The 12,078-nt window shown below is 36.0% G+C and overlaps 1 protein-coding gene across 3 annotated transcripts in view; it reads left to right on the top strand.

The window, feature by feature from the left end:
* Nucleotides 1-12,078, top strand: part of LOC110442503 (dynein heavy chain 12, axonemal-like) — a 63,743-nt gene that overhangs the window by 48,908 nt on the left and 2,757 nt on the right. For 2 of the 3 annotated variants that reach the window (XM_021486148.1, XM_021486146.1), the window contains exons 50-62: nt 400-540; nt 2,229-2,387; nt 2,714-2,858; nt 3,390-3,614; nt 4,004-4,183; nt 4,809-4,949; nt 5,478-5,615; nt 6,348-6,581; nt 6,938-7,123; nt 7,803-7,906; nt 8,274-8,478; nt 9,402-9,539; nt 11,801-11,898. In XM_021486148.1, coding sequence (XP_021341823.1) covers nt 400-540; nt 2,229-2,387; nt 2,714-2,858; nt 3,390-3,614; nt 4,004-4,183; nt 4,809-4,949; nt 5,478-5,615; nt 6,348-6,581; nt 6,938-7,123; nt 7,803-7,906; nt 8,274-8,478; nt 9,402-9,539; nt 11,801-11,898 — 2,094 coding nt within the window. The remainder of the gene's footprint in view (nt 1-399; nt 541-2,228; nt 2,388-2,713; nt 2,859-3,389; nt 3,615-4,003; nt 4,184-4,808; nt 4,950-5,477; nt 5,616-6,347; nt 6,582-6,937; nt 7,124-7,802; nt 7,907-8,273; nt 8,479-9,401; nt 9,540-11,800; nt 11,899-12,078) is intronic. The other variant, XM_021486147.1, reaches the window with a different exon arrangement.

Below are 12,078 nucleotides of genomic sequence, written 5' to 3'. Positions count from 1 at the left end.
TTATCGTTCTTTTTTTTTTTTTTTTACATTAATTGACATTGTTGTACAGTCTGGGTTCAAAATTTAGTGCAACTACAGTATTTACAAACATAGCCGAAAATTGAAATTTTCATTTAAAAGATATTCTATTTTCAAAATATTTTCTAAGGAACTTTTTAAAGATGTTTGTAAATGCTGTAATTAGTCGGAGACATGTATACTGTAATTGTCTCTGGTATATTTCCTGAGTTTTTCCCTATATACCAATACACCACGATGTGTTTAAGGCATGTCCTGGGACTTTCCACCTGTGTGGCAGCGGAGACCTCAGACAAGGGGAACAACTCTTGTCTGTCACCACCAGCAGAAGCTTGTATACAATATGGCTATATATGTTTGTTGATTCTGCATGTTTTTCAGCAACAAATCCAAGATTCTGGAGCGCCGTTTACGATACCTCTCTGACTACTTCACTTACAGTCTCTACTGTAATGTTTGTCGATCCCTCTTTGAGAAAGACAAACTGCTCTTTTCTTTCATTCTCTGTTCAAACATGTTGTTGTAAGTATGAAATGGAGTGAATCGCTGGAATGGTTTTCGCATGGTTCTTTTTTGTCGTGTTTGATTACTATGTGCTTTTTATTAACATTTAACATTAACCCATTAACCGTTTTGTTCTGGTTTTTGTGTGTTGACTTTCCATTATATAAATGTTGCTAAAAGTCTATTCTGTCTATTGAAATGTGAAAAATTCATTACAAATTTATAGCTCCTTTTGAAATATTGATTTTTACATAAGTTCCATCTTGCATGATATTAGATAATATTTTCAACAGTTTTGAAAACTATTTGGCAACATTTTGTTTTGATGTGAACTCTTTCAGGATTGGTCTTATTGCTAATATAACTATGTTGTGTTCTTTTTGAAGTTTTGCTCGGTTATATTAATATAATATACTTGTGTATCCTAACCACATATATCTATATATAAATATTATTGTTTTGAAACGGTTGCTCGTAAAAACTTTTCCTCTCTCTGAAGTGCTGAGTATATATATCTATACTTCCATCATTACGTTTGATTTGATTTTGTAATAATTTCATTTTATGGCCTGTTGGTCTCACTAGTTGTCTCCCCTCCTGATTCTAATTTAGTGGCGTCTTTCAGTCTGCAGTGTTTAAGTCACATGCGATAACTTTGGTCCTCTTGGCCTTTTAAAGCTTAGACTACAGATCCTGTATGTGAAATGGATAGCTGGGATTGCATTTCTGATTTGAGGTCAAGGTCACCTCAAGGTCACTATTCTCATGAATAGAACTTAAGTGCATTTGATTCTGCTGTGTTCAGCCTTCAAACAAAGGTTGCATATTTGGAAATTGAGATGAGGTCAATAGGTCAAAGTTCAAGGTCACCAGAACTTATACTTTCAGTTTTTTTACTCCAACTGTAGTGCTCAAGACCCTATATTACTTTTCATTCGATCAGTAGCCGAATATCAAGTTCTTCTGAAATAATTTGAATTGTGGTGTGTCTAATCTAACTGTAGAGTCCTTAACTCAATCACCCCTGAAGTTTTATAATGATTTATACCGACATTTGAATTGGAAGAGTTCAAATGTGTCATCTGGGGGAAATGAGTTAAATTGGTCCTAGCCTGCTCAGATACTAATGAAAAGTCTTGGAGGTCAGAAAGTTCAAAGGTCAAAATCACCATTGTTACAGATAGAATTTCCGTTGGAGTGTACAGTAGTTATGGTTTGACGAAGGGGAGACAATTTTCACTATTGGTTATAGCCATCACCCTTTGTTTTATATCTTTTGTAGTTTTACATTGATGTTTTGAGTGGGATGTTTTACAGAAATACCTGATACATATGTCATTTGTTTGTTTATATATATGTAATATATATGATAGATACAGTATATCAAATGTCAAAAACTCATTAAATGTTCCAATTATGTGCTGCTTTCATTATAAATTAATGAGTAGATTTATACAATAAAGTATGTAATTTTTCAAATGTTTATTGACTACAATTTATCAGTTAAATATTGAAAAAAGTTCAGTTATAAAGATATTTAATTCAATCAAAATTTTAGACGATTAGACATCAGGTTATTTGAGATGGTCTCCAAGAATTGGTTTCTTAGCAACTATGAAATAATAGTAATTAATTATCATATCATACTATATAACATTTACAAATGTATCTATCAAAATTCTGACATGTCACTTTTCCTTTGGTAGAGCTAAGGATGACATGGACTCAGAAGAGCTCATGTTCTTCTTGACCGGTGGTGTCGGCCTGGACAACACTCTGCCCAATCCGGCCCCCACTTGGCTCTTAGACAAGAGTTGGGATGAATTGTGTCGACTGTCAGATCTAAAACATTTCAAAAAATTAAGGTATGTATTGATCAAATGATCGGTATAGTAGAATATTGTTAAGTGAGGCCACCAAAAAAATCTGTTGTCCTTCCCTTCTCTAGATTTTTATGTACGTTTAAATGGATTTCTTCTTAAGCCTTTGTAAAAATATTTTGCAATGCCAAAAATTGCCTACCTTCTTATCAAAATATCAAATTAAGATGGTTTTTTTTTTATTTGTTAGAGATGAATAATTACATATTCTAGTTTGGAAAGTTTCATCAACCTTTTTTTTGAAGATTCGTTTTAAAACTTTAACTTGACTGGAATTGAGATGTTGAATCAAACTTTTGTCTCCCATTCAGACCGCACTTTATCAAGAATGTGGATGCTTGGAAGAAGTATTATAACTCGCGTGAACCACACAACGAAGTGTTACCAGAACCCTGGGACAAAGACTCCAACGATTTCCAGAAAATGATGATCCTCCGTGTCATTCGACCAGATAAGGTGTGAATAGAATTAGACATGCCGCTGAAATAGTCACTGTGTGATACCCGTCGGGATTTGAGTCAGTCTAAAAATATCCTTTGTATTATGAATACATTGTATATGTACTAAAATAACAGTATTATGTTCTCCCTAGTTTAGCATCACTTTTATTGAATGACATCTTTAAAAAGATTTTTTGTCTATTCCTCCTCATTCATCACTTCCTTTTAAATTTCCTGTTATGCTTTTCAAACTGCCTTTATAATGCCAGCATTATGCCTTTGTGGAAGTATAGCAAAATTTAAATCTGCACATGTATATGCCATTGAACCTTTGTCACACTTTTGACATGGATTCTTTTTGAGAAATTTTGACCAACTTTGTCCAAAATTGCATTCCTTTCACACTGAAAACCTGATTAGGCTAAAGCAAAAACTCTTCACATGATTTTGTCTTATTTCATTTTACTTTCCTTTCAACCAGAAAGCTTCAGAAGTCTTAAACACTAATTAATAAATTTTAATAAAAATATTTATAAATTTTCTACAGGTGAATCCGTCTATTACGAACTTTGTCCGTGAAAAGCTTGGTAAGAAGTTTGTAGAACCGCCTCCCTTTGATCTGGCCAAGAGTTACGCCGACTCTAACTGCTGTTCCCCGCTGATCTTCGTCTTGTCACCCGGAGCTGATCCAATCATGGCACTGCTCAAGTTTGCCGAGGACAAGGGCTTCGGTGGAAATAAATTCAACTCAATATCTCTTGGGCAGGGACAGGTAAGTTTAAAGCTGGTCATTGTGCAACGTTTAGTTGAGATTTCTGTTTTTACATAGGAGCAGGATACATATTTTTGTAATTTGAACGCATGATCAATGTAACAAGGTCAAAAATATGTGTACATAAAGGGAGATAATTCATATTTTCTCACAAAAGAATTCTTCTAGAAATCTAAAAAAAAATCTAAAAAGTTTAAATTTGATTTTTATTTTCTGTATGTTTCAAAAAAAAAATGTGAATCGCAAAACTCACAGAGAGAATTTAATTCATCCATCAAAAAGAAAAAAGAAAAAGGAAATGATCAGCTTCTTAATTAATGATATATCACATTCTTGGTTGTAATAATAGAAAACAATTTCTATAAGACACTAAATATTGATAAATCCAGGGCCCCATTGCCAGTAGGATGATTGAGAACGCCAAAAAGGATGGGTCATGGGTCGTACTACAAAACTGTCATTTAGCAGTATCCTGGATGTCTGCCCTGGAGAAAGTCTGCGAGGAATTCACACCAGAAAACATTAATCCTGACTTCAGGTTATGGTTGACAAGCTACCCCTCAGATAAGGTAAACAACAAAATCGTTACATTAGAATTTATATTTTCACTGAATAACAAGCTTAAACACTCCTTCCGAATTTCCTAGTATTCATTTGTTAGGAATGTTTTATTGAAAAGGCCTGATTCGTGACTTCCGTAGGCAGAGGTGAATATAGATTTTTGTGAATGTAATAAATATATATTCTAACAAAGAGCATATTGACAACAAATCTTGGGTTTCATTGCCGAGGTAGAAAGTCTGAGCAATTTGCCAGGCGACCCAGCTGTGTAAATTTATTACGGCCACTGACATCATACTAAGTAAAATTTCAGTTATTTAGATCTGAAAGCACAAAAATCAAAGACATTTGTATTTCATGATTTCTCTTAAAAAAATAGATTTCATTCATTGTTTTGTTGATTTAAATCATATATTAATTCAGAGCATATATATTAATTTTTAAATTGGAACATTCTAAATATACTGGTAGCTTAGTTAGAATGTTTGGATTCTTTAAACATATTCTTAATAAGATTGATAATAGAATATTGTTAATTGAATTTTTTCTGCATAATTTTGCAGAAAGATTTAGTTAAATATATCTTTTGATGACAATGAGGAAGTTTATGCCTGTATTTGTGTTTTGTTTTAGTTCCCGGTTACAGTGCTACAGAATGGTGTAAAGATGACCAATGAACCGCCGACTGGGCTTCGTCAGAATCTACTTCAGTCTTACCTTAATGATCCCATCAGTGATGGCGATTTCTTCGTCGGCTGTCCTGGCAAGGAACTGGTAGGCAGCATTGATACTACAACTTGTGTTTGACTTATCTCCCTTTCCTGATGCCTTGGCCTGTTTCACATTTTTAAATGTAACATTTTCGGGTATAAATCCTGGTGGACATGCGTTCATGCAGGCCTTGCAAGGCTTTATCAAGGCTCGCCTGAATCAGCATCAGATTACTGGGACCAACCTTATTTCATAAACGAAAAACTCTGGTCCAATCGGTTCAACTCTTTGGATCTCAATAAACGAATGTGGCCCTTAGGTCAAATAAGTTTTATTTATCTCCCTTTACTGACCAGTAGAATTCTACTTATAAGAAATCATTTCTATGGTAATTGGGGTTGTATTGCTTTACCTGATTGTCGGTAATCCATGGTAGTCACATTCCGAACCATAACTAAGTCCAATAAGCTCTATTACAGTAGAACATGAGTTAATGACCGCAAGTTCAGATTGAATTTTTTGCTAATTTTTAGTGTTCCATCATACGTTTTGCATATAACACTGTAAAACATGCATTGTCTTTGCTTGCAGCAATTTGAGAAGCTTCTTTTCGGATTGTGCTTCTTCCATGCCTTAGTCCAGGAGAGACGTAAGTTTGGACCCCTCGGCTGGAACATCCCATACGGATTCAACGAGTCGGACATGAGGATATCTGTCCGACAGCTACAGGTAAGGGTATATCCTGTCTATCTAACAGGAGTTATCAAGGTGAAATCTCCCGACAAACAAAATATCAATATCTGGTATTTGTACCATATCATATTTTTATCCAAAATAACATGGCTATGTCTAGCCAATTTACTAGATTTGGAAGCAAATATATAATATAAGCAAACTTCACTAAATTCTGTAGCTTGTGTACAGGAGTACTAGAAATCATAAATCTGGTCTAGTATAGTAAACAACGGGGAAAGGAGTTCCCAATGTCTTGTCCATATGCTAAACAACAGGGAAGGGAGTACCCAGTATCTTATCCAGTATGCTAAACAACAGGGAAGGGAGTACCCAATATATTATCCTGTATGATAAATGACAGGGAAGGGAGTACCCAGTATCTTATCCTGTATGATAAATGACAGGGACGGTAGTACCTAATATCTTATCCAGTATGCTAAACAACAGGAAAGGGAGCACCCAATATATTGTCCAGTATGCTTAACAACAGGGAAGGGAGTTCCCAATATCTTATTCAGTATGCTAAACAACAGGGATAGGAGTACCCAGTATCTTGTCCAGTATGCTAAACAACAGTATATTAACTCACTCACCCCTGAAATTGCATAATGAACTATTCCAACATTTGAACTGGAAGAGTTCAAATGTGTCTTCAGGGGTGAACGAGTTAAGAGTTACTGTCACATAAAACAGATGAGACGCACTGTATTTTAAATTCTTCCACAGATGTTTATTAATGAGTATGAAGATATTCCATACGATGCACTGAAGTATATGACGGGTGAATGTAACTACGGTGGACGTGTCACGGACGACTGGGACAGACGCTGTCTCCTCACCACAATGGCCGACTTTTACAATTCTAACATCATCGATGAACAGCGCTACAAGTTCTCCGTCAGCGGAAACTACTATTCCCCGCCCAAAGGCTCGTACAACGACTACGTACAGTTTATCAAGGTAACACACACACACTTTAATTGAGTTCTTGCTTATTGAAATTTTCTACCATGACAAAAAATATTGTAATTTTAAGAATTAAAAAATGATTTTGGAAAAGCTATTTCTCTAGATTTTATTAAAACACATATCAGTGTTACCTTAAAAACAGTTCTGTTTTCTCGAATGAAATTTCACATAGAAAAACAATATGATTGAATTGTTTTTTTAATGATCTAAGTTATGTTACTTCATCTTTAAGATGTGCCGTTCAGTTTAAGTTATTGTAAACATTAACTTTAACAAATCTGTTAAAAATGTTTATATGAGGACTCTATATTATACAATTGTACAAGATTTTTTTCTCCTTTTACTAGAACTTGCCTCAGCAACAGACTCCCGAGGTATTTGGCATGCACGAAAATGTGGACATCTCCAAAGAACTTCAGGACACCACCCTCTTGTTTGACTCGGTCCTTCTCACTAAGGGTCGTGGCGCTGGAGGAGGTGGCGGCGACACTGATGCTAGTCTCTCCAACATGGCTGGTGGCATCATTGCCAAGGTACCAAACTACAATCCTTGGTTACTGAGCTGTAGATTATGCCCCACTAAGATGGAAATAGGAGTTGTTTGAATTAAAGACAGACTTACTAGTTCTTTGGGGTTTTGTTGCTTTTAATACTTTTATTAGGTATTAGGATGCAATTGTAGTACAAGATATATAAAGTTACTGCTCTTTTAAAAGGAATAAAACGATTTGTAAGTCTTCAACTTACAAGTTTTTGCTCTTTTTAGTGGATAACATTAATTGCATTTTAAACATTATTGCCCTTTGTTTTAAGTATTATTGCCCTTTTTTACACATTATTTCCCTTTGTTTAAGCATTATTTCGCTTTGTTTTAGGCATACTTTCCCCTTGTTTTAAGGAACATTGCCCCTTGTTTTAAATATTACTGCCCCTTGTTTTAAGCATAATTGCCCCTTGTTTAAGGATAATAGCCCCTTGTTTTAAACATTATTTCCCCTTGTTTCAAGCATTATTGCCCCTTGTTTTCAGCGTTATTGTCCCTTGTTTTAAGGATAATAGCCCCTTGTTTTAAATATTATTTCCCCTTGTTTCAAGCATTATTGCCCCTTGTTTTAAGCGTTATTGCCCCTTGTTTAAGGATAATAGCCCCTTGTTTTAAACATTATTGCCCCTTGTTAAGAGAATGAACCTGAACATTTTTGTTCCCCTCAGCTCCCCAAGATATATGACATAGAGGAGGCTACAAAGAAGTACCCTGTTGTGTACAATGAGAGCATGAACACAGTGTTGGTCCAGGAGATGGAGAGATTCAACAGGTACGTCACACTTTCTGTCAAATTTTACTTTGTAGCCTTAAATTTGCAAAGAAAATGTTTCTCTTCAAAAATCCTTCAGTAAATGTCATATCTAATGTTATATAAATTTCCTTATACATGTACATATAAAGTAACAATTGGAGAAATAGAATGTATATTTAAAAATGATAATATTGGGTAATTTTCAGCATCATGATGAATTAGACAGAATGTCAGAATACTCAGGGGTCAGATTAGACAAGATGTCAGAATACTCAGAGGTCAGATTCGACAGGTCTCACTCTGTACATGGTTCAGGCTTTTGGATTGTTTGTCATTACTGGTGAGAATGTTGTGATCAATGTTTGTTTGTTTGTTTATCTTCCAGATTACTCTCAATCATCAGCTCAAGTCTTATCAATCTACAAAAAGCCATTAAGGGTCTCGTGGTGATGTCCTCTGAACTGGAGGACCTCGCAGCCAGTCTCCTTATTGGTAAACTGCCTGCCATGTGGTCCAAACGTTCTTATCCATCGCTCAAACCGCTCGGCAGCTACGTCATAGATTTCCTGGAGAGACTCAAGTTCTTGCAGGTAAATATACCTGTGTTAGACATGAAGTTGTGTTCAGTATTTTTTTGTAAAAGGTGTGAAATTATTACTTGAAATACTGCATTCCAGGATATTTTTGCGGGGATGACATTTTTCGTGATTTTGCGGGTCAATATCTTGATCACGAAAAATATACTGCGCAGAATAATGTGACATGGGTAACAACGAGCCGCAATAAGAAACTACATAACCATAATGTCATCATGAAATAGCGGGCATGTGGTTGTGTCGATTAATATACATAAAGAGTAATGATGTTTGAAAATTGATTATATCACATATCTTATAGTTTTTGGGTCGCCTGCAACGCGAGGCCGCATATAGGTATTACTTTGGCGGCGGTGGCGGTTGCATTTTCCGAAACAAAGGTTCAGTGCAATAACTTGAGTTCCTTTGGTTGATTAAAATCATACTTGGTACACATATTGCATACCAATATAGCTCGAACGAGTTCTCATTTCAGAAGTTTACGTGCATTTTTGGTGGAGTTATGCCCCTTTTATTGCCAAATAAACCAATGAAGTAACAATCAATACCTGCTCACAAGAGAATATAACTCTGCAATACGCAAAGACGGAATATGGAGTAGTCTGACTTTGATATATTTTCTTCAAATTGAGTTTAAGAGCTATTTTTGGTGTTGTAATAAGTAAAGCAGTTGATTCAAGCTTACATTAGTTATAAGGATCAAGGTGCCTATAAGTAAATTGTTTTTGAACATGTGATGCAAAAATATTTTAAATTTGCAAAAAATCTTTTAATTTTACTGTGGTTGATTTTTTCTTGCTATTCACCTTACAAAAAATATATTTTATACCTATGATGACCAAATGATGATACCCCATGGAAATAATTAAATTATAAAGTATAAAACTCAAGCTGTACCTCTTGACCTTGTGTTGTAGAAATGGTACGACGAAGGCAAGCCACCGTCCTTCTGGGTGTCCGGATTCTTCTTCACCCAGGCTTTCTTGACCGGCGCCATGCAGAATTTCGCCAGGAAGTACACCCAACCCATTGATATCCTGGCTTATGACTTTGAGGTACTTTATTTATGATTTGAAAATTTACCACAGGAACTTTTATTGAGATTATTACTAAACTTGCTTTATGTATAATATCATGTGTTGAGGTAGGTACTAGTAGATAGTCATAAAGAAAAAACCTGTGTCAACTACAGTCAAACTTCGATGTTTCTAACTTTGGGGGACCATCTGGAAAAATTCGAAAAATCAAGAATTCAATTCACGAATCTCGAACTTAGTGATTCGGTATACACTGCATAAGATCAAGCATGAAGGTTAAGTCAGGCAACGCAAGGCAAGAACTACGCAAGGCAAGAAATAAAATTTGAAAGCAATACGTTTTGGATTTAAAGTAAATAGAAAAAATATTTTTACATATACATGTATTTATAAACTATACATATGTAGTTTGCATGTTTAGATGTTAAAATGACCCAGGGACATTTCTATGTTCTCGTATTAGTTCCTGCTTTGCTTCCATTTGTCAGTGTTTTCGTAACGATCAGACCTAGAATATAATTCTAAACAACAAGAATTTCGACTCATAAAAGTTTGAATTATGATTTAAATATCAGTAGTATTATATAAGGGGAAAACTTGTACTAAGCCGAAAGTTCACATCCTGAGAAATTTGCCTCTTCGGAGTTTGATGGAAGTTTGACTGTCTGTACTTATGGATTTTCTCAAGGACAAACATGGCTGCCCATGATTGTCTGAAGTTGTTACACTGTATTACCAAGTAATTGTTGAGATTTACACCAGTATGTTTGCCCTTCCCTAGGTCATGTCCGCGGATTACACTCTGATAGATATCTGTAATGTTGAGATTTACACCATTATGTTTGCCCTTCCCTAGGTTATGTCCGTGGGTTACACTCTGATAGATCTATGTAATGTTGAGCTTTACACCAGTATGTTTGCCATTCCCTAGGTCATGTCTGTGGCTTACACTCTGATAGATATCTGTAATGTTGAGATTTACACCCATATGTTTGCCCTTCCCTAGGTTATGTCCGTGGGTTACACTCTGATAAATATATGTAATGTTGATATTTACACCAGTATGTTTGCCATTCCCTAGGTCATGTCCGTGGATACACTCTGATAGATATATGTAATATTGAGATTTACACCAGTATGTCTGCCCTTCCCTAGGTCATGTCCGTGGATACACTCTGATAGATATATGTCATGTTGAGATTTACACCAGTATGTTTGCACTTCCCTAGGTCATGTCCGTGAGTTACACTCTGATAGATATATGTAATATTGAGATTTACACCAGTATGTTTGCGCTTCCCTAGGTCATGTCCGTGGGTTACACTCTGATAGATCTATGTAATGTTGAGCTTTACACCAGTATGTTTGCCATTCCCTAGGTCATGTCCGTGGGTTACACTCTGCTAGATATATGTAATGTTGAGAATTACACCAGTATGTTTGCCCTTCTCTAGGTCATGTCTGTGGATTACACTATGATAGATATATGTAATGTTGTGATTTACACCAGTATGTTTGCACTTCCCTAGGTCATGTCTGTGGATTACACTATGATAGATATATGTAATGTTGTGATTTACACCAGTATGTTTGCACTTCCCTAGGTCATGTCCGTGGGTTACATTCTGATAGATATATGTAATGTTGAGCTTTACACCAGTATGTTTGCCATTCCCTAGGTCATGTCCGTGGATTACTCTCTGATAGATATATGTAATGTTGTGATTTACACCAGTATGTTTGCACTTCCCTAGGTCATGTCCGTGGGTGACACTCTGATAGACATATGTAATGTTGAGATTTACGCCAGTATGTTTGCCCTTCCCTAGGGCATGTCTGTGGATTACACTCTTATAGATATATGTAATGTTGAGCTTTACACCAGTATGTTTGCCATTCCCTAGGTCATGTCCGTGGGTGACACTCTGATAGACATATGTAATGTTGAGATTTACCCCAGTATGTTTGCCCTTCCCTCGGTCATGTCCGTGGATTACACTCTGATAGATCTATGTAATGTTGAGATTTACACCATTATGTTTGCCCTTCCCTAGGTTATGTCCGTGGGTTACACTCTGATAGATATCTGTAATGTTGAGATTTCCACCAGTCTGTTTGCCCTTCCCTAGGTCATGTCTGTGGATTACACTTTTATAGATATATGTAATGTTGAGATTTACACCAGTATGTTTGCCCTTCCCTAGGTCATGTCCGTGGATTACACTCTGATAGATATATGTAATGTTGAGATTTACACCAGTATGTTTGCCCTTCCCTAGGTCATGTCCGTGGATTACACTCTGATAGACGATCCCCCAGAGGATGGTGTCTACATTTATGGGCTCTTTTGTGATGGGGCACGATGGGACAAAAACAAGTAAGTTGACCTGGTACTACATCCACTTCATATAGATAACATTTGATTTTCAACCCCCAACGACCTAGCCCATCCCCAACACCACCCCCATCTCAATTTGTAAGTGAAAATGATTTATTACCCTATCTCCTCTATTTATAGATAAAAGGCAGTTACCTTCCCCCCCCCCCCCCCCCCCCC

This window comes from Mizuhopecten yessoensis, unplaced genomic scaffold (genome assembly GCF_002113885.1).
Source record: "Mizuhopecten yessoensis strain PY_sf001 unplaced genomic scaffold, ASM211388v2 scaffold716273, whole genome shotgun sequence".
NCBI classification, from domain to species: Eukaryota; Metazoa; Mollusca; class Bivalvia; order Pectinida; family Pectinidae; genus Mizuhopecten; species Mizuhopecten yessoensis.
The sequence above is the reverse complement of the archived record's forward strand: the minus strand, read 5'-3'. Positions and strand labels throughout refer to the sequence as shown.